Source organism: Brachyhypopomus gauderio, chromosome 3 (genome assembly GCF_052324685.1).
Source record: "Brachyhypopomus gauderio isolate BG-103 chromosome 3, BGAUD_0.2, whole genome shotgun sequence".
NCBI classification, from domain to species: Eukaryota; Metazoa; Chordata; class Actinopteri; order Gymnotiformes; family Hypopomidae; genus Brachyhypopomus; species Brachyhypopomus gauderio.
Window position 1 is genome coordinate 16,837,784 of NC_135213.1, and position 23,357 is coordinate 16,861,140.

At 40.4% G+C, this 23,357-nt stretch overlaps 1 protein-coding gene across 1 annotated transcript; it reads left to right on the forward strand.

The window, feature by feature from the left end:
* Positions 1–383: 383 nt before the first annotated feature.
* Positions 384–23,229, forward strand: LOC143510486 (calcium-activated potassium channel subunit alpha-1-like). The gene is made up of 11 exons (XM_076999879.1): positions 384–470; positions 940–1,036; positions 2,107–2,331; positions 2,565–2,757; positions 3,703–3,837; positions 5,875–5,958; positions 6,240–6,370; positions 6,552–6,746; positions 12,418–12,536; positions 18,888–19,079; positions 22,969–23,229. The coding sequence occupies exons 1-10, from the start codon at positions 433–435 to the stop codon at positions 19,066–19,068; spliced, it is 1,398 nt and encodes a 465-aa protein (XP_076855994.1). The 5' UTR covers positions 384–432; the 3' UTR covers positions 19,069–19,079; positions 22,969–23,229.
* Positions 23,230–23,357: the final 128 nt, after the last annotated feature.

Here is a 23,357-nt window from a genome sequence, read left to right on the forward strand (position 1 = left end):
GAATCTAAAATGTAAATAGTCATGAAAGTAAAGAAAAATCATCGAATGAGAAGGTGTGTTCATACTTTTGACCAGTATTGTATATACATGTGTATTTTCAACTTCTCTTCGTTTTCTTGTTTGTGTGTCTTCCCCCATCTTTCTCCCTCTTGTACCCAGAGGCTGTAGGCCTATAGATTCCTGTATAGAGCACAGCGCTAAACATGTTCACTAATTATTGACGGATATTGTTGGAGCCTCTGTACTGTTGGAGTCTACAAAACACTAGGGATATTATTGGCCATCAGAAGTTTTAGCTTGTGAAAATTGGGCACTTGGCCAAATAAGCAAATTCGTGTTGTGACTATAGGCAAAACGGATGCATTTGATTTTGCAGGTGAGGCAGAGCCATATTCATCTGTGAAATCTAATAAAACACTGCAGAATGAAGGAATGAGGGATTCAACCAAAGTTTCTCCACAAAACTCAAGGTAACAGTGTGTTTGTGTGTGTGTGAGAGAGAGAGATCAGTTTGCCTGTCTGCAGGCACTACACCTAAGTGGATGTTGAAATATGCATGCATCAACTGATGAACTGAATACTGAATTAATTAATCCTTTATTAGAGAAGTTGAATTGGAAGCACTGGTGCCATTCTTATTAGTGGGTAAGGAACTCTGAACAGGATTTCATTCAAGTACAGATAAATGACAAAATGAAATAGCCACTAAAGGTGATATGGAGAGAGGGAGCAAGATGGACAGAAAGGGAGAGAAACTGTGTGTATGGGTGTGGCCTAATAATATATGAACTATTCTTTAAAACAGTGATATTTTTGCATGTTTTCCTTTGTCTTCCTTTAGCAGTGGTGGGGTTTTGCTACCCCGACCACAGCCACAATGGTTTAGCCTGTTTTTTTTTTATCCCTTTCTTCCTGCTATGAATGTCTACTTGTCCCCAGACCAATAATGGACACAATGGATGATAATGTGAAGAGGTACGACTCCACAGGAATGTTCCACTGGTGCCCCCCAAGAGACATTGAGAAGGCTGTACTGGTCAGTACTGCTGTAGTCTAATACATAGAGAGGCAGTCATACTGGTCAGTTTTGGTGTAGTTCACATACAGAGGATGTCATGTTGGTGAGTACCCGATACACAGAAGGACTCTACTATAGTTTAAATAGGAGGTTCAGTTCTTAAAGTTCCCGGGTCAGTCCAGTAAACAAAATATGTAGTATGGCTATAGGGAAGGTATAGTGAAGGTATCATGACTAGTGAAGGTATCACTGGTGTGCTGTGGTTGAATGTGGCTTTACAGGCGATGTCATTCTCTAAGTGTCTCCTAGTGAAACCATGGCATCAACCGCCTAATGATGAAACAACCAATGTATCATGAACTAAAGGAGCTAATTAAGAAGAAAAATCTCTTTTTTTTCAGTCAACACAGTTGACTGGATCTAATAAGTACAGATAAATGACGCGGGGGGCAGTCATGGCCTGGTGGTAGGGAACTGGTCTTGTGACCAGAGGGTCGTGGGTTTGATTCCCAGACCTGAGGCCATGACTGAGGTGCCCTTGAGCAAGGCACCTAACCCCAACTGCTCCCAGGGCGCCGGGCTAGGGCTGCCCACCGCTCTGGGCACGTGTGATCCACAGCCCCCTAGTAATCACTAGTGTGTGTGTGTGTGTTCTAACTGCACAGATGGGTTAAAAGCGGAGGACAAATTTCGATTGCAGTGTAAAAATCACAATTGACAAAAATACGGCACATTTACATTTTTTAATACAGATTATATGAAAAAGAAACATTAAGAGTATGTTTAATTCTTAGCTTAGTCACTTCACGACACTTCAACAGCATGGCTGACCTGCCCCCGAGCAATGTACCAAACCCCCAAACTGATCACCGGGCGCTGCAGCAGGTGGCTGCCCATTGCTGCATGTGTGTTAACTCTGGACAGCTAGAAGACCCTAGGAATTTAACTGAAAATTCTTTGATTGTTTCCAAAGATATCCGCTGTGGACAGCAGATCTACTTTAGTTTCAGCAAATAGTGCTTCATTAGTCATGGTTAACAGCGCTAGTTTAGTCATGGCTAACAGTGCTGGTTTCTGTTTTCCTTCAGACTCGCAGTGAAGCATCGATGACAGTTGTGAGTGGCCATGTTGTGGTGTGTGTCTTTGGTGATGTGAAGTCAGCTGTAATGGGCCTGAGGAACCTGGTGATGCCTCTCAGGGCCAGTAACTTCCACTTTCATGAGCTGAAGCCTATCATTTTCGTGGGCTCACTAGACTACCTAAAGAAGGAGTGGGACACACTCAACATCTTCCCCAAAGTCTCCATCTTACCTGTGAGTCTGCTCCATTGGTTTTTCAAGCGCCTTAGCTGTATTAACATTTGGTCAAAACTCACTTATATTGTCACTGACATCAATAGTTTATTTACAAATGTTAATAACTGAATTGAGCTGGAAAAGATGTCAACAGCTGAACTGAATCATTTCAAATAGACTTGTGAATGCACTTAACTTATATCAGTGTTTAACTGTTTTGTTGATTATTTGGTGTTTTTGTGTTTGTGAAGGGCTCTCCACTGAGCAGAGCAAATCTGAGAGCTGTGAACATCAACCTGTGTGACATGTGCGTCATCATCTCAGCCACTCAGAATAATGAAGAGGACACTTCAATGCAGGATAAGGAGAGCATCCTGGGCTCACTCAACATTCAGTCCATGCGGTTTGAAGATTCCATAAGTCTTCTGCAGGCAAATTCACATGGTACACACATTTGTGCACAAACACAAATACACACAGTTATAACCACCACTGAGGTTCAGGCCTGAGAATCTTTTCCAAAGTATGCATGAAAGTGAAATAATGGGCCAACAGATATTGTTCTACAAAGACATTGTACAACACCAAGATAATGTAGTTATTATTATGATAATTGATGCATCTGATCTGACCACTGGTGTCTTTGCTTTACTGTGGGTGTAGTAATCTGGTAATTATTGGGATAATGGACCTCAGTATTTGTAAAACCCTGCATATGACCAGGCAGAGAGAGACACACAAACACAATTGCAATCAAACATTATATCTATAGAGTAGACCAGGGTATCTGCACATTTTTAAATCTCAAATTCAATGACTTTTAAGACCTTTTTAATACCTCTCACAAGAAAAAATAATACTATTACCGGGGATGCAGGTGTGTTCCACATCGTTGACGGGGGGGGGTGGCGGCGAACGAGAATTGTTGACGGGGGGGGTGGTGAACGAAAATTGTTGACGTTGTTGAGGCCGTATACTCCAACGCTAGGAATCTAGCACTAGGACCCTGGAGCGGTTATTTTCTGCATTAGCGCTAGATTCGGCAAAGTTCACATCGCGCCAGAACAACTGAACAACACACACTTATAATAATTTAATGCCTCCCCTCATAAAATTCCAGACATTTTAAGACATTTTTAGGCCTTGAATATGGAAAAATAAATTTAAGACATTTTAAGACTTTTTAAGGACCCGCGGGTACCCTGGTAGACAGACACATCTATGTGTCCAGCAAACATACACATCCAGTGTGGCATCCTAAAACTTCACTCTGATCTGGAGACTGAGAGTCTTGTATAATATAGTGCCTTTGTGTTTGTGTGTGTGTGTGTGTGTGTGTGTGTGTGTGTGTGTGTGTGTGTGTGTGTGTGTACATTACAATCTCTGCAGGCTTCACTCCTCCAGGTATGGACTGTTTAAATGCTGAAAACAGCCCTGTGCATGGTCTGATGAGACAGAGTTTTACCCTGCAAAGCAACATCCCCATGGAATCCACTATGGAAAGCAGCATCATCGCAGAGCTTGGTATGTACACTAGGGATGTATATCTTCATCACTAAGCTAGATTCGATACACATCTCGATACACTGCCACCGATGCGATATAACTGCGATACTCTGAAACCCCTTGTCGATACGATGAGATACAAATCACTCCTGTTCACGATATGATGCGATTAAAAAATGATTGGTAACGATATGACTTATTATATGAGGATTCGGTTTGATAAGTGATCATTCGATACAGTTAGTTGAGGTTTGAGGATGTATTGGCCTAACCCATCAGTTTTCTTAACTCAATAGCACAATTCTACTTTACTCTCTATGAACATAGTGAATATTATGATCTGCAACACTACTGTCTGCTACACTTACGAGGGGGTAGCGGTCGCAGAGATGTCCACACCGTTGCCGTCTTTTCATGTGTGTCGCCAGGTTCGTTGTGCTACTAACGTATTTGATAGCCCCACGGCATTGTTTGCAGATTGCGTGCGTCTTGTCAAGTTGACCACATCGCTTAAAAAACCCGACATATTGCCACACGTTTGATTTGTGTGTCTTTTTTGGTGCCTTAAATATCTTTGTCTTTGCTAATGCTCTCGTTTCCCTCCATCTTTGTTGTGTACATCTGCATGTTTGCGTCAGTACCTGAGGACACGATGGTGCATTTATGTTGCCTCGAGAAAAAAAAAAAAGAAATCAATAAAAATAAAAAATATGTTGCCTCTGAAAATGTTAGAATAAGGAATAGATACTGGAAAACAAAACACCCGATTTAATCATGGTATTTGCCAATGCAAAAAGGCTAGAGGCGATGCATCGTGAATTCGCCCGCAAATTAAACCCGATGCACGTTGAATCTACCGGTGCAGTCGAATCGCAGACATGTGTATCTCCACATCCCTAATGTACACACACACACACACACACACACACACACACACACACACACACACACACACACACACACACACACACACAGCATACCTCACATATACAAAATGATAAAACAGAATACAACACAATTCACACACATGAACACAAACACTAATATAAAATGTCATGAAATATAAAATCATATATTGTACAGATACAGTTGCAAGAAAAAGTATCCCTTAGGATTTCTGCATAAATTGGTCATCAAATGTGTTCTGATCTTCATCTAAGTCATAACATTAGACACAGTCCGTTTTTTTGAGTTGTTTATTCCAAACAACTCAATTTTGTTTTCATCTCTCCACAGGATATTTTGCCAGTAATACTGTGGAACATCCAGGTGCTCTTTTGCCAACTTCAAACGTGCAGCGATGGGTCCTTCCATGAAATCCATTCCTGTGTAATGCTTTACGTATTGTAGATTTGTCAACAAAAATGTTATCATGTGCCAGAGATTTCTATAAGTCTTTAGCTGACACTGCACTGTGCTCTTGCAGTCATCTTTACAGGATGCTCACACCTAGGGAGAGTAGCAACAGTGCAGAACTTTCTCCATTTGTAGACCATCTGTCTTACCTTGGACACATGAACATCAAGGCTTTTAGAGATACTTTTGTAACCCTTTCAAGCTTCATGCAAGTCAACAATTCTTGAACATGGGTCTTCTGAGAGCTCTTTTGTGTGAGACATGATTCACATCAACAATGCTTCTTAAGAACAGCAAACTCAAAACTGGTGTGGGTGATTTTATAGGACCAGGTTGGCTGACACCTGGCTCCTTAGCTCTTCGAAATGTAATTTGCCTAGGGGTTCACATACTTTTCCACCATGCACTGTGGATGTTTACATGTTGTGTTCAATAAAACCATGCAAACAAAAAAAGTTTAAGCAGACTGTTTGCCTATTGTTGTGACTTAGATGAAGATCAGAACACATTTAATGACCAATTTTTGCAGCAATCCAAGTGATCCCTAAGGGTTAACATACTTTTCCTTGCAACTGACACAGGTTTGCCGCCTGATGCTTTCTGCTGAACCTTTGCTAGATAAATCTCACAGGTTTCTGAATCCTGTGTGTGTGTGTGTGTGTGTGTGTGTGCGCGCGTGTGTGCGTGTTTTGTCTCTAGCAAAAGCGGACATATTGCTGAACTCAGGGTGTATGATACAGGATAGGAGCAGGGGTACCTCAATCCCTATGATAACCGAGCTTGGTAAGGAACACTGGTGTGTGTGTGTGTTTGGGTGATATTGGTGATCATTTGAGTATGTGTATTTGTTGATGTGTTTGTAACATGTCATTGAATGTGCAAGTGTGTATATGTTTGTGTACACACAATATATGCGTGTTTGGGTAATAATGGTATTTTGACTGAATGTGTTTTATAGATGTATTTGTATTGTATAAATATGATCTAAGAATATGTGTTGTGTTATATGTGTGTTTGTATTTGTGTGTGTGTGTGTGTGTGTGTGTGTGTGTGTGTGTTCATAGTGAATGACGGTAATGTGCAGTACCTGGAACAGGATGACGATGATGACCCAGACAGTGAACTGTACATCACACAACCCTTTGCATGTGGGACAGCATTCACTATCAGTGTGCTTGACTCTTTAATGAGTGCTGTGAGTGTTCACACACACACACATACACACACACTTAATACACAAACAAGCACACACAGAGATATGGGTAATGAAACATCTTATTTTAGCAGTTATATTTAATGCTGTTATGAGCTAATATTCTGTCTCTACATTCTCTGATGCCTCTCTCTCTCCCTTTCTGTTTCTCTATCCATAACAGACTTACTTCAATGATAACATTCTTTCATTGATCCGGACACTGGTCACAGGTGGATCCACCCCAGAACTGGAGAGTTTGTTGGCGGAGGAGAACATCCTGCATGGGGGTTACAGCACCCCTGAGACTCTGGCCAAGAGGGACAGGTGTCGTGTGACGCAGGTGTCCCTGTGTGAAGGGCCCTTTGTTGAGCTCAGGGTGAGATGTAGAAATATGAAGTAATATTTATATTCTGCCTTTCAAGGAACCTAAGGCTGCCTTACAATTAAGACATAGCTTGTACTTCCGCTTACATGCCAGAGAGCATGGTATCCAATTGCACAGAGTGGTCTCAACCAGAAACCTCAGCTCCTAGGGGACCGAATCAGGTACAGGGAGGCGACAGAGGACAACACCCAGGGCACAGCACCATCCACCAATGGCATTCAAATACACACAATAGTATTCACACACTGACACAAAGACAATTTTATTAGGATATCGGGGATGCAGACACACAAAGTTATTCACAAACCTAAACCACAACCTAAGAAGTCTTCCCTTTAGTCCTTGAGGAAAAGTACAAAGGTATTGGCCTTTAGATGTACTTAAGTATTGAAAATAAAGTAAAGGCTCTAATATTTAGCAGCTTGCTCTGCATGTAAAACCTGTCAAAATAGAATTTGTTTTCTAACGTAAAGTGCTGTTCGAATGTTTGTTTCACAATTTCAGTGCATTTAGGCAGCTGAAAGCACCAAATACTATGAACTATGGTAAAACAAATATCTACATGACGAGTACATTGCTAAGGCAGTTTTTGGTTGTGTACCAACAATACACTACTTGACTAGTTAGCTAGCTAACTAACTGTTGTGTATACCATGTTAATGGCGGACTTATTTTAACATACACAAAAAAAATGGTTTGCTCCAAGATATGGTTAGATTTCTCATTAAGAAGAATAACCAGTTGTCCTATGAAAATATCCTATCTCTACGTGTTTCCTTAGAATGGATGAGGAATTTGTATAAGAAGAAATCTTATGGGACTGAGGCAAGCAGAAAAGGCACTTGAAAACGAACTACTAAGCAGTTATTTTTGACTACTTAAAAAATGTTACTCAGATAAGGCCATGGGTTTTGTGGTGAGTTACAATTTCTTTTTCAGTAGCCATTTTTATTTAGGGATATGTTCTCCGAAAATGTTACGCTGTTGCACTGGTGTTGAAATGAACACATATGCCTGAAGGAACAACATATTTCACATAGTTAGGTAAAAAGTAAAATATTTGATTTTGAAATGTTGTGGAGTTAAATTAAAAAGATATTAAAATGGAAATACTTGAGTAAAGAAACAAAAAAGTACAATAGTGAATTACATTTATTTAGTTACTGTCCAGTCCACCACTGCTTAAGGTAAAGAATCCATAAAATAGCACAAATTTCATGAATCCAGAGTGTACATTTACATTTTGGAAATTTAGGAGACTCTCTTATCCAGAATGACTTACAAAGTGCACATTAGTGATCACCAGTGTTGGGAACGTTACTTTAAAAAAGTAATTAGTTATAGTTACTCACTACTTGCTCAAAAAAGTAACTGAGTTAGTAACTGAATTACTCTATAATAAAAGTAACTAGTTACCAGGGAAAGTAACTTTGCATGTAATTTGCATTACAGTAAAAAAAAAGTTATATGCCATTGAATAAGGATTTTTTTGAAAAAGCAGTTTTCACAGTCAGTTGAAATGAGTAGATCAGAAAGGTGTTTAACTTTTGATATTTATTGCACATCAACAGACCAGTGCAGGATAAAATCCTTTAAATTCCCAAATCTTTGTATATATAAAAAAAAAGCTAAAGTAAACAGTTACACTATATAAAGTGCATTTACATCTATCAAATTAAATTAAATTCTCTCAACCTGAGACAACTGGTTTGTTCACAACAGAAGTAAACTTAACAATAAAACCTCTATTCTTAATTAAATAAATCAAATACCCAGTCTGGTAGACATTCAGGAACTTCCAAGTATTTACTTAAATAATGTTTATATCGCCACCTTGAAAATGCTAATTTTTCTTTGGCTTGCTCCTGACTCACCATTTCTGCCTCTTCTCCGGCACGCTTGTAAAAACACTGGCTCTGATTGGCTACCATAACGTTGCCATAGCCGATCGCTTACTGACTTGTTAAGTTAAACAGGTGTTACATCGAGAACTGTGACCTATCAAGATCTTTTACTCCTCACTAGCCTGGGCAGCGGTCCACTCGGATTACTGTTAGTATATCAATATATAGTAACGCACCGCTTTTAATGACCAGTAACGTCAACGGCGTTGTAACGACAGGAAAAGTAATTAATTATATTATCCCGTTACTAACAAAATGACGCCGTTACCTAACTTTTAACGGCGTTATTCGCAACCAGGGATGTCAGGAACGTGTTACTTAGTAACGCGTTACTCTAATCTTACCACTTTTTTCGGTAATGAGTAATATAACGTGCTACTATTTCCAGTCCAGTAATCAGATTAAAGTTACTTATCCAAGTAACTGTGCGTTACAATTTTTATTTTCCCTAGTAAAATATATATTTTTGCTTTCTTCTTGGCTCAGTTCTACTTTTGCGTCTGACCGTAGCGCTCGACTCCGCACGCTGAGCGCGAGCACGTTTTACAAGTCATTTTTTGCAGTGTCCTCCCGTAACGATATGTGGTAGTATAAAGAAACACCCCTCAAAAACAGGGGAAGGAACATTTACCTTAAGAATTTTAATGTTGCATTGTGTTCCACATTTGAAATGTGCTGGAATTTTGACTAACGTAGCCTACTTGAAAATGCTTTAAATTGTAATGGTATTTAGTTTCACAACAAATAGCTGTCCGACTGAACAGTTCGCTTGTATTACGTTACCAAATAAATGTACAAATAATACCGCGCAGCTACACAAACGTAATGTCAGGAGATACTGTAGCGACTACTACTCCTCACGGCGAATTCCCTAACGGACACTTGGACACTCAAGGAGTCTTAGCCCTTTAAGTGACACTAGGGGGGGGGGGGGTAGCCTGCTCGCGCCAGGGTTGCGTTATCAATAAAGTTTCCCTCCTCGAGATTTTTGGATTAAGCAGTTTCTGCCTTGGTTACCGAACCTGCTTCAATACATTGTTACTGTTAAAAATGCACTTCCAATAAAGTGAGTATTGGAAAAAATTATTTTGCTGCTGAATGTAACTACTAAAGTAACTTGTAATCTAACGTAGTTACTTTTAAAATCAAGTAATCAGTAACGTAACTAATTTACTTTTAAAAGGAGTAATCAGTAATCAGTAATCGGATTACTTTTTCAAGGTAACTAAGCCATCACTGTTCGCAACACTGGTGATCACTAAGGGGCTGTGGTGCCCTAGTCCAGTGCCAGGGGAGCAATGTGTTAGCAGTGTGGATGGCAAACCAACCTCAATGTCACTAATAGATGTAACTAACAGACCTTGAGAATCCTGTCTAATAGATGTCATGAGTTCCAGCTACAGCAAACAACCCCACACATTTCAGGACATAAATCATGGTAAGAACGGACAAAACCGTTCGTTGACGTCTCTTGTACAAACTTGCAGAAATTGCCAACTTTTGAGGCATTTCTGTTGGTTTGCTCTAAAAGTAGCTCTAAAAAGTTACCTTTGCGTCTTGGAATGATTAAGGATGGTGCTGTAATATATGTAAAAAAAAAAATTTTCTCTGGCACATCTCAAGTTCATCGCTGTTTGTTTGCACTTATCTTGCTTTAGAGAGCCAGCTATTTCCCCTGGCGTCCTGAGTTGCTTTTTCATGTTTTTTCATGTTTGTTATCTTTTTTCCATGCCATTCACTGTTTTTTCTTTCATATTGTTTACAGCATGGTTTTGCTGGAGATTTCAATTATCCAATTATTTTGTGGTTCAGCGCTTGGATTTGCCCGTTTCTGTTAAAATCCTTGTGGTGTTTTTACTATTATATAAACCACTGCGTCACAATACATTGATAAAACTGATTACTCAGCGATTCCAGCTAGTGTACAGTTTGGTGTGTGACCTGTGTTCAGAGCTAGACTAGGGCCTTATGTTGTTTTAAATGCATTGTGTCATGGTGTTTCATGCAGACTCCTGAAGGGCAAAGTAGAGTTTTATGTTTCAATTAGTGCATGTAAGAATTTTAGACACATATACAGTGTATTTGGCTTTACAATTTGGTCAGAATAACATATAAACACTACCGTTCAAAAGTTTGGGGTCACCTAGACAATTTTGTGTTTTCCCTGAAATCTCATACTTTTATTTATCAAATGAGTTGCAAAATGACTAGAAATATAGTCCAGACATTGACAAGGTAGAAATAATGTTTTTTTTTATTTGAAAAAATTTTCTACTTTAAACTTTGCTTTCGTCAAAGAATGCTCCCTTTGCAGCAATTACAGCATTGCAGACCATTGGCATTCTAGCTGTTAATTTGCTGAGGTAATCTGGAGACATTTCACCCCATGCTTCCAGAAGCCGCTCCCACAAGTTTGATTGGGTTGATGGGCACTTTTTTCGTACCATACGGTCAAGCTGTACCCACAACAGCTCAAAGGGATTGAGATCTGGTGACTGCGCTGGCCACTCCATTACCGAAAAAACACCAGCTGCCTGCTTCTTCTCTAAATAGTTTGTGCATAATTTGGAGGTGTGCTTTGGGTCATTGTCCTGTTGCAGGATGAAATTGGCTCCACTCAAGCGCTGTCCACAGGGTATGGCATGGTGTTGCACAATGGAGTGATAGCCTTCCTTATTCAAAATCCCTTTTACCTTGTTCAAATCTCCCACTTTACCAGCACCAAAGCAACCCTAGACCATCACATTACCTCCACCATGTTTGACAGATGGTGTCAGGCACTCCTCCAGCATCTTTTCAGTTGTTCTGCGTCTCACAAATGTTCGTCTGTGTGATCCAAACACCTCAAACTTTGATTCGTCTGTCCATAACACTTTTTTCCAATTTTCCTCTGTCCAATGTCTGGGTTCTTTTGCCCATATTAATCTTTTTCTTTTATTAGCCAGTCTCAGATAGGGCTTTTTCTTTGCCACTCTGCCCCGAAGGCCAGCATCCCGGAGTCGCCTCTTCAGGCGTTGACACTGGCGTTTTGCGGGTACTATTTAATGAAGCTGCCAGTTGATGACCTGTGAGGTGTCGATTTCTCAAACTTGAGACTCTAATGTACTTGTCTTCTTGCTCAGTTGTGCAGCAGGGCCTTCCACTTCTCCTTCTACTCTGGAAAGAGCCTGTCTGTGCTCTCCACTGAAGGGAGTAGTACACACCATTGTAGGAAATCTTCAGTTTCTTGGCAATGTCTCGCATGGAATAGCCTTCATTTCTCAGAACAAGAATAGACTGTTGGGTTTCAATTGAAAGTTGTCTTTTCCTGGCCATTTTGTGAGTTTAATCAAACCAACAATTATAATGCTCCAGATTCCCAACTAGCTCAAAGGAAGGTCAGTTTTATAGCTTCTCTAATCAGCAAAATTGTTTTCAGCTGTGCTAACCTACTTGCACAAGGGTTTTCAAGGGTTTTCTAAATATCCAATAGCCTTCTTACACAGTTAGCAAACACAATGTTCCATTAGAACACTGGAGTGATGGTTGTTGGAAATGGGTCTCCATACATCTATGTCAATATTGCAATAAAAACCAGACAGTTTACAGCTAGAATAGTCATTTACCACATTAATAAAGTATAGAGTGTATTTTTGATTCATTTAATGTTAGCTACATTGAAAAAAACTGCTTTTCTTTCAAAAATAAGAACATTTCTAAGTGATCCTAAACTTTTGAACGGTATTGTATTTATATAAGTATAATTGTTTTATTTACAGGAAGGAGGTTTATATGGTGAATTATTCTGCCAGGCAATAAAAACATACAACATGCTGTGTTTTGGAATATACCGGTTACTGGACATGCCCCGCACCACTGAGACTGACTGTGTGAAGCGGTGAGTCACCTGCAGCTGCACATGCATGTCACATGTTTCCATATTACACATGTTGCTTAAGGTCTTTGTTGCATGTTTACACATTATACATATGTTGGTTAAGATCTTTGTCACATGTTCACACTAGGCTTGTCCCGATCCGATATTTGGATCGAATTGGCCACTGATATTTGCAAAAAATGCGTATCGGTATCGTATTGGCAGGCACTAGAAAATGCCGATCCAGACCCCCGATCCGTTTTTTTTTTTTTTAAGCACACCCTTTTAGATAATCCCTTCCAATTTTTGCTGTGTTTTCGCCAGTGAGAGTAAAATCCGGTCCGCATTTTCCAGCACACCTTCAGCACATGAGCATATCATCTCCCCAATTTAGTTAGTAGCATCTCCTAACCATTAAGTCAGCCATTTTTATCGATAAAAATGTGTGGGATTATTTTACCTTAAAGGACGACAAAGACGAAGAGGTAGAGTGCAACATATGCCACAGTAAGGTCAAGCATGGTGGTAAAGCTGTAAGAACTTTTAATACAACCAATCTAGTCAAGCATTTAGTGAAATACCACCATAAACAACATGAAGAGATTCTAAAGAAAACCAAAGACAAAAAGAAAGTTTCTACACAACTAACACTGGCAGAAATGTTTGCGAAACGTGACAAACTCTCACTGAACAGTGCCAAAGCCCAGGGAATAACAAGAGTCATTTACAGTTTTATTTGCGCTTATAGCTTTTTAAGTCTTGTTTTACCAATGCCATTTCTGATTTATTTTTTTATTTTGTCTATTTTGAGTTTATTAATTTCTAAATAAAGAGGTGAGTTTCTCCTTACCAACCATTGTGTATTATTCAAACACACCTAATTCAGCTGGCTACTTGTTATCAAGAGTAAAATGCTTTTCAACATGAGTGACAACAAAGTAAGTTGGCAAAATAACTTTAAACTTTAATACATGCTTAGATAGGCCAGTACCGGCTGATATCGCTATCGGATCTGAAGTTCAAAAAGCTGGATCGGGACATCCCTAGTTTACACATTATACAGGTGTTGAGGTGTTGATTAAGACCTTTGTCACATGTTTATACATTATACATGCATTGGTTAAGACCTTTGTCACGTTTACACATGATATACGTGTTGGTTATGATCTTTAATACATGTGTAAATGTGACAGTATTTCTTCAGGCGCTACTGATTTCCTCTTCTACTGGTTCTCAGTAGAACTTATTTTAAAGAAGCATAATATGAATAGAGGTCTTGAGTAATCATTGGCCTATATCAAAACTATATTTTCTCTCTAACGTCTTTAGGAAAAAGCTGTGTTATCTCAATCATCATCTTTTATTGGCAGCATTGATATTTAAGACACTTTTCATTCAGACTTTAGGTCATTTCATAGCACCAAGTCTGCTCTCTTAAAAGTTACTAATGACCTTTTACTAAATGCTGATTCTGGAGATTGTTCAGGATTGGCTTTACTGGACTTGAGTGCTGTTTTTGATACTGTTGATCATGACCTACTCATCGAACGCTTGGAACATTGTATTTGGATTAAGGATGTGGCTCTTAGTTGGCTTATTTCCTATCTGCTTCTGCTACTGTAACATCAATTTGAGCTCCTGTTCTTTTTTCATTGTACATGTTCTCACATGGTCAAATTATTGAAAATTATGGAATCTAATTTCACTGCTATGCAAATCATCTGCATTTGTACTTACCATTGAAACCTGGGGATCAATGTTCTTTAAGTAGACTTAATGAGTGTATCATAGATACTAAGAATTGGATTACTTGGTTTCCTTCAATTGAATGACGGTAAAACAGAGGTTATTCTGTTTGGGCCTACATTAGTAGTTAACACTCTAGGCACCTTAAAACCTTTTTTGAAATCACAGGTTAAAAAATCTCGGAGTTATTTTTTTATTCTGATTTTAAATTTGGATCATTACCTTATCGTGGCGGAGGGGATTGTGTGCCTACATGATCCTAGGAGTGAGGTTGTCGGGGGTCAATGCCCCTGGTAGGGTCTCCCAAGGCAATTTGGTCCTAGGTGATGAGCCAGACAAAGAGTAATCCAAAAACCCCTATGGGACTCATAAATAACAGGACTCAATTACCCTCGCCCAGATCAGGGTTATCGGGGCCTCACCCTGGAGCCAGGCCTGGGGGAGAGGCTCCTTGGCGAGCGCCTGGTGATTGGGTTTCTACCCATGGGGCCCGGCCGGGCACAGCCCGAAGGAGATATATGGGTTCACTCTCCCATGGACCCACCACCTGTGGGAGAGGTGGTAGTAGTAGGGGTTTGGTGCATTGTGGATTGGGTGGTGGCCGAAGGCGTGGGCCTTGGCGTACCGATGCTCGGTTACTGAAACTAGCTCTTGGGACATGGAACGTAACCTCTCTGGTTGGGAAGGAGCCTGAGCTGGTGTGCGAGGCTGAGAGATACCAACTAGATATAGTTGGTGTCAACTCAACACACGGTTTGGGTTCTGGAACCAATCCACTCGAGAGAGGCTGGACTTTATTCTTTTTTGGAGTTGGCCAGGGTGAAAGGCAGAGGGCTGGAGTTGGCTTACTCATAGCACCCCGGCTTGCTGCCTGTGTGCTGGGGTTTTCCCCGGTAGACAAGAGGGTTGCTTCCCTGCACCTTCGGGTTGGGGAACGGGCTCTGACTGTTGACTTGTGCTTATGCACCAAATGGAAGTTCAGAGTAACCAGCCTTCTTGGAGTCCTTGGAGGGGATACTGGAAGGTGCCCCTTCTGGTGAGTCCATTGTTCTGCTGGGGGGATTCAATGCTCATGTGGACGACAGTAAGACCTGGAAGGGCGTGATTGGGAGGAATGGCCTCTCCGATCTGAACCCGAGTGGTCTCTCCCTTAGAGATAAGTTACGGAGCACAGTCATCAGGGAAAGTCTTGGAGTAGAGTCACTGCTCCTCCATGTAGAGAGGAGCCAGTTGAGGTGATTCAGGCATCTGGTCCGGATGCCACCTGAGCGCCTCCCTAGGGAGGTGCTCCAGGCATGTCCAACTGGGAGGAAGCCCTGGGGAAGACCCAGGAGCCGCTAGAGAGATTATATCTCTCGGCTGTCCTGGGATCACCTCGGTATCCTCCCACAGGAGCTAGAAGAGTTGGCTGGGGAGAGGGAAACCTGGGCCTCTTTGCTTAGGCTACTGTCCCCGCGACCCGAACCCAGACAAAGTGAATGACGATGGATGGATGGAAGGATAAATGTAGTGGTCAAGGGAAGTTTTTCAGTTAAGAACAATCTGCAAATTAATGTCATTTCTTAATATTTCCAGTCTTGAAAACGTCATTCATGCTTTTGTTACTGGATTACTGTAATGCACCAGTAACGCAGCGTATGCTACGGAGTGAGGAGGCGGACACAAACGCTGAGGAGAGCGAGATTTAATAAAGGGAATTCCAAAATCAGGGTCAAACAGAAAGGCGTTGGTCAAATCTGAGAGGGAGTCCGAACACGAAACATGGAGAGGCATAACAGAACAAAAACCTGAACCAAAACACGGGTAGAACAAAGAAACAAACAAAACCAGGAAATTGAAACACAGAGCGACTGGGCAGCGAAGACGAGAAGTACTCACGAAACAGCAACACAGAATCAGGATCACATTGGAATGAATATAGAAACACAATCACCGACAAGGGGCTAGGGAAATACAGGGACTATAAATACATGGAAGTGAACTAGACACAGGTGAGGACGATGATAACAAGGCATGGCAGACAGGGGAAACCAGGGCAACAGACAAGCTGGGCGGGATCAAGGAGCAGGGAACAACACAGACATGAGGGACAGAGACACCGGAGTGACAGCAAGGAGAGGGGGGCGTAGCCCTACGTGACAACATCGTACTTCGGAAATAATGAAACGTCAGAGCTTATAGTTGGTCCAAAATAGTGCAGCTAGACTACTAACTGGTTCCAAAAAAGAGCATATAACTAGCATTCTTGCATTGTCTTTCAGTGCATTATAGAATCCAATATAAAATAGCACTGTTGGTTTTTAAAGCTCTGAATGGTCTTGCACTTGCATATATGGTGGACATGCTCTGTATATGAGCCGTCAAGAGCTTTAGAGTCTTCTGGACGAGGTCCCATCTGAAACATAATGGGGATCATTGGGCTTTTTCTGTTGCGCCAAGATAGAGGTCTGCACGGGACTGCTTTTTTAATCCCGCTCCCGCCTGCTCCCGCTTGTTTTAGACCCGCTCCCGCCAATAAATCGCTTGTTTTAATCCCGCTCCCGCCCGCACCTGCTTGTTTTAATCCCGCTCCCGCCCGCACCAGCCAAAAAATCGCTTGTTTTAATCCCGCACCCGCCCGCCACATACACATTTCTGTCGCCCCCCGCCCGCAATCCTAATATGAATTGAATTAATTTCATTTAGTACTTGAAATTTTCTTATGTATTTATTAAAACAGCAATATAGCGATGGATCGCGCTGTCCCATTTCTTACCACAGTCCAAACACATGCCGTCAGGTGACGTACACCAACACTTTCTGACATCTATCACAACAAGCCGATTTCCATCTCCATTAATTACAATGGAATATGACTTCCATACATCAGACTTTCCTGTAGTTGGCTTAATTGTGGTGTATTCGCCTGTTTTAATTGAATTTTCCACAGCTGAAACTGGTTGACCGTCTACAGCAGGGGTCGGCAACCTATGGCATGCGTGCCACCATTGGCACGCCGAGGCATAGTCACTGGCACGCGACACGCTGGACCAGCATCAGCAAAAATATATATAATTTAATATAAATTATTATATTAATGGATTATACTTTCACGAGTGACCGTAGCGCGCAATTCCGCACGCACACCTCGCGCGAACGGCGGAGGCGTTTATACTTGGTGATCGATCGCGATATAATACTTAATTTGTGTCCATTTACACCCCCCCCCCCCCCCCCCCCCTCCTCTCCTCGGTCAACAATTTAAACTCGCCGCCATAGTGGCACACTCATTGACTGGACATGTTAAAGTTGGCACTCCATGTCTCAAAGGTTGCCGACCCCTGGTCTACAGTCTCTGCCATTTCTGTATCAAAATGACAAAATGACGCACACTTCATGTTCACGTGATCAGTTGCTTAGCCAATATTTTGAATTAGTTTATTGCTTACTTACTGAATGATTAGTTGTTTTCGTCCTGTTCCTTATGTACGGAAGCCCTAAGAGGACGTACACTGCAACTTATTCTTAATTCATTTTCCTTAGATTTTTATTTTTTTATAATCGTTTTCCCGAAATCCTGAGATAATTAACTCGTTATAACGAGAAAACAACATTTGTTTTCCCGAAATCCCGAGATAATTAACTCGTTATAACGAGAAAACATTAGTTTTCCTGAAATCCCGAGATAATTAAGTCGTTATAACGAGAAAACAACATTTGTTTTCCCGAAATCCCGAGATAATTAACTCGTTATAATGAGAAAACAACATTCGTTTTCCCGAAATCCCGAGATAATTAACTCGTTATAATGAGAAAACAACATTAGTTTTCCCAAAATTAGTTTTAATCCCTTCATATTTTGTTTACATTACAGTATTAATCAAGCAGCTTATCATAATCCCTATATAATTTGACTAGTCTTAAAGTATTAATCAAATTTCTTATATTAATCACTTTATGTTTTGCTTACATTCTAGTATTAATCAAATTGCTTGTTATCAAGAATGATTGGGAAAGTGCTTGTATGCTCATTCCCAGACTAGGTGCCTGCCGTTTTCTAAAAACAGGGTGCATAAGAGGAGCCTCTGTAAGTCAATCTGACAAGTTCAGCAAGCGAAGACCTCGCTTCCAAAATAAGAGAGAAAAAGCTGTAGGTTTAACATATGGAATGTACGTGCAGCTCCTATGAGAGGGGCTCATACCCAGGGCACACTATATAGTACAGGAGGAAAAGTGTCTCAGGTAGAGACCTGCACACAAAGTTACATTGTAGGGTTGTTAGGATTGTGTGTACTCTCTTCAGAGATCTCTGTTTTCTTATTTACTTTTAATAAAAGGTTAAAAGACAAGACTGGTAATGTTTTCTCTTGCAATCAACAAACATGCTGCGCTAAGGTGAAAGAGGATCAAAGCGTGACAGTTACCACGTGACAATACAATACAATAACAAAAAAAAATAAATCTCTGGAAAACGATTGTTGTTTTCTCGTTATAACGAGTTAAAATTATCTCGGGATTTGCAGAAATGCATAATGCATTGATTATATGATGAAGGCATAGGTATCCTGCATATGTTCTCTACACAGAGAGAGACACACACGTGCACACACACATACATCCTTATTCTCTCTGTCTCTCTCGTCACAGGTTTGTAATCACCAACCCTCCATATGACCTGGAGCTGATACCTACAGACATGGTTTTCTGCCTGATGCAGTTTGATCCTACAGGGGATCGGTCGTGCACTACGCGGTCCCACTCCTCAAACAAAAAGAATCCTGCCAGAGGAGGCACGTGCAACGGATGTCCCAAGAGCTTCAAGTCATAGGGAAAGCTGAAGTATGTGCCAACTGCACCCTCTTTCATGAACTCTAGGTCTGTGATGAACAGTGGTGGACACTTTCTCACTCGCATCCTCTTGCTATCTTTTTTCTGTCCATCTCTTATTTTGTCTCTTTACTGTCCTCTCTCTCTCTCTCTCTCTCCCACTCCCTGTGTGTCTCTGTGTGCATGTGTGGTGTATCTGACCTTTTGCTGAATGGTTATCTCTGTCTGTGTGTGTGTGTGTCTGTGTGCGTATGCGCGTGTTCAGGTGTGTGCCATTTGCGTGTGAAGTAAGAATGTTAGAGAATCTCCTTCATGTTCATGATTGGATGTGAAATTAGGTTCGTGCAGCACCACCCACAGCGTACACGTCTTCCTCAGTGTCGCCTTACCTATTCTATTAGCCTCGGTTCACGTTTGTCTATGACAAGTTTGCATTAACATTAAGTGGTATCTTTTTTCTTTGAGTGACGTCTTACCTGAAATAATCTGCTTGACTTTTTACTTTGTTTACAGAATTATTTTTTACAGAATTATTTTATAAAATCTGTAAGCATAGGTAATCTTCAAACATAAGCATTACATCACTTTGGGATTCTGTCTGTGTGTTTTTTTTATTACATCAGATCAGTTGCATTTCTCATTTGGGATAGCCACATGCTCTTCCTGATGTATTTTTCCCTAGCATGAGGCCAGAACTGAGGCCAGAACAAGGCTTTTACCATGTTTAAAAAGACTGATGTTTTGACTGACTGAATGAGTAACAGTGGTCTGATGTTGCATGTGTTTGCCCATGCTGGACCTTTTGTGAGTCTGCAGTCCATGCTAGCTGCCTGTTCTGTTTTTACATGTGTGCATTGGCCCTTATCCAGAGCAACTTACAACTTAAGTCATGTTACAGAGGTATGCAACTGCAGTATTTGGAATCTTGCCCAGAGGAAGATTGAACCCTGTCTTCCATAGAAGAGGCTGCATTCTTACCTACATTATCTCAACCACTCTCACTCTCGCTCTCAATTTTTGTGTTGTACATGTATCACTATTTCCATTGCACACTTTACTGTGATCAGAAACACATTTGTTTGTTTGTTTATACCAGTGTCTGAATTAATATTTCAGTTTTTATTATTAGTAAGTGAACATTCAGCTATCTTTCTATAAATTTGGAAATTTAATTTTCTCTTCCACATGAACAAAATTAGCTCGTTCTCTGTTCTCAAATACGATTTCAATATATTGAAGGCTATAAGCTTGAATATGACCGTGAACTGTTCAAGTGAACTGAACAAGTGTGCATATTTGCTTCCTTTACTGAACGGTTTGCTCATGTTCTTGTATTCTTGCACCAACGATTCTGAATTTCCAGATGAGAAAAATAATTTATATATATATATATATTAGTGGTGGGACTTTAACGCGTTAATTTCGATTAATTAATTACAGGAAAATTAACGCACTAAAAAAATTAACGCATTTTAACGCATTTAACGGACGAGACACTTTTGCACCGTGGAATGTTTCTCAGTGCGCGAGTTCCGGGCATACAGATTATGGACACACAATAAGATGATCATGATGGAGATGACTGAAGAGGCTACGCTGGTGGATGGGAAATTTAAATATAAGAAACTTTCAGATGGAAGTACAAACAAAAATAGTGTTATTTACACTTTATGTAGGAAGGAGTTCGCTTATCACAGGAGCACTTCCGCCCTTCGTTACCACCTCAACGCAAAACATGTTGCGGCTAAAGCTGGGCGTACACTGTGTGATATTTTAAATCGTGTACTCAGCTCCAGCTCAAACTGTACGACTAAATCGCAGGGAGAGTCGGCTCGTGGAGCTGCTTCAACAGTGCGATACTCTCACGAGGAGCGATTTGAATTTCAAACATGTTTGATGTTCTTGCGACGCTGCGATTTCTGATCGGGAGTTGGTCGTGAGGTGTGAATCGTTCCTCGTTTACCTGTGTAAACTATACGATGCATGACACGCGATTGAGCCGAAACGAGTGAAAAATCGGCTGAAAATGGGCCAAAAATCGCACAGTGTACGCCCAGCTTAACGCGCAGGTCAGTAATGATAACTTAGCTGCTAAATGTATTCCTAGTACGATAGGGTGACCAAACGTCCGTAATTCACATCCTGTGCGGAAACGTCCTGGTTTTTAAATGACCTTCATTGGACCATTAAGACTGGATTAAACTTTCGCGAATGGCCGTAGCGCGCGACTCCGCACGCGTTTATACATGATGCGTCACATTATTTGTGTTGTCCGCTCTCTGTGGTCGAAGATAAATGCTTACAAGAAGCGCTGCGAATTGCGTCAACTGATGCAAGTTACGAACTACCGTCCAGGGGTGAGTTTCCCAAAACGTTCTTAGCGCCAAGTACTTCTTAACCTCGTACGTAAGAACGAGGTGACGAAGTACTTGGCACTAAGAACGTTTTGGGAAACTCACCCCAGAAAGACAATGTCGAAGAAAATCCAGCAGCTGTATGATGAGGAAAGAATTAAAACAGGTTATTGTGAAGAGTGCCACAAATGTGGCTCTGACTGGGGATCACTGGACCTCTGTTAGCAACAAGAATGATCTTGGTGTGACAGCTCATATTATAGATGATGAATCTATAGATGATGAAGATCCAGTCATTTGCTTTGAGCATGCAGAAGACCACTTCTAGGCACTATGAAGATGCCTATGGCAGAGGCCTGGGAAATTAAAGAAAGTCTACCATCTAAAATGGTATTAAAAACATCTTCTGATTTACTTCAATTCTTCCAATATCCTGAGCAAAACTCCCTAAATTAAACAACATTTTTGGTCAGAATTTCCAATGTTCTGAACTGTTTTCTGCACACTACACATATATTGGTCTTCGTAGTAGACTGGTGGAAAAATAAACAAGATGTTGAAGTTAATGATTATGTTCATTGATTCATTCATCATTCAAACTTAAATTAATATTTCTCATGTTAAATACTGAAATGCGATTAAAATGCGATTAATTTCGATTAATTAATTACAAAGCTTCCGATTAATTCGATTAATTTTTTTAATCGCGTCCCACCCCTAATATATATATATATATATATATATATATATATATATATATATATATATATATATATATATATTATAACAAAATATTTAGAAAATTAGACCAAAAGAGCTCTACAAAGTACTGGAGTACTGAGTACTGGAAACAAATCAGCATTTCTCATCGGTTTGTGTGAGTGTTCATAAAACACTTTCTTTCCAAACTGCAACCAGGATGAGCAGAGAGGACACTGGTATGAACACTCACACACATGAATGTCCTGCCCTGCCCCAGTGTCTCCTTACACCAGTGGTTAGGAGGGGAAAACCGATAACCAGTGCTTTAAGTGCCAACCAAAACCTGTTTGGGTTTCCTCTGCTTTCTGCCCCAACACTCACTTTTTGGTACCAGTGGTTGCATCAAAATAATCACAGCCATGCATGAGTTTGAGTGGTTTCCAGCTTTTGCCCTTGCTTTAGGGACACACTGAACTGTTGTTGTTTCCATCTCAACCAGCATTGGTTAGCTCTTTATGAATTCAAACTCTGCATGGTTTTGTTTTTTTAGGAATTTGATGAGATGCTTAAATGTACAGTCTTGCTTAAACACTGCACACTTTTATGAAACACTTTTATGAGCTTATGTGCTGATGAAAGGAAATGCAGACATATTGTCTTTTTTTTATTATTATTATTTTTTTTAAGTCATTTGAATCTACTGTTGTGATTCTGCATTGAAGCTTATTTGCAAACCAAAGTTTAAAAATGCACTGCATAAAGCTAAAAGGAGATAAGACAAAAAGACAAAACGAAAATGTTAAAAGAAATTAAAGATAAAAATATAAAAATTTTGTCTTTTTCAGAAAAGACAGATGAAGCAGAAAATTTCCTTTCTGGGGAAAAAACATCAATCATACCCACCAAACCAACACACGTCACAGGAACAGTTTGGCCATGCAGAACAAACCTACGACCATTCCTGTTCTTCCAATCAGAGACCAAAGAGGAGAATCGAGGATAAATCATGTGCATTGCTGACATGCTCCAACTGCAACAGTCAGACTACTTTGACTATGATATCTCAACCTGAACTGGATCATAGCAGTCAACAATATTGAGTAACATTATGCCTGCACAGTAATTTATATGGTGTATTTGAACATGGTTACCATATGAATACTGTCAAATGTATTATCATATTTTGAGTTTTTGATTTGAAATATTTTAAGTGTTTTACATAAGATAAATGTAA

What these genes read in the sequence shown, in the direction of transcription:
- LOC143510486 (XM_076999879.1), top strand. Translation starts at nt 433, where the DNA reads ATGAGGGATTCAACCAAAGTTTCTCCACAAAACTCAAG. An exon ending in GTTTCTCCACAAAACTCAAG is followed by an intron (nt 471 to 939) that starts GTAACAGTGTGT and finishes ACTTGTCCCCAG; the next exon opens with ACCAATAATGGACACAATGG. An exon ending in ACATTGAGAAGGCTGTACTG is followed by an intron (nt 1,037 to 2,106) that starts GTCAGTACTGCT and finishes GTTTTCCTTCAG; the next exon opens with ACTCGCAGTGAAGCATCGAT.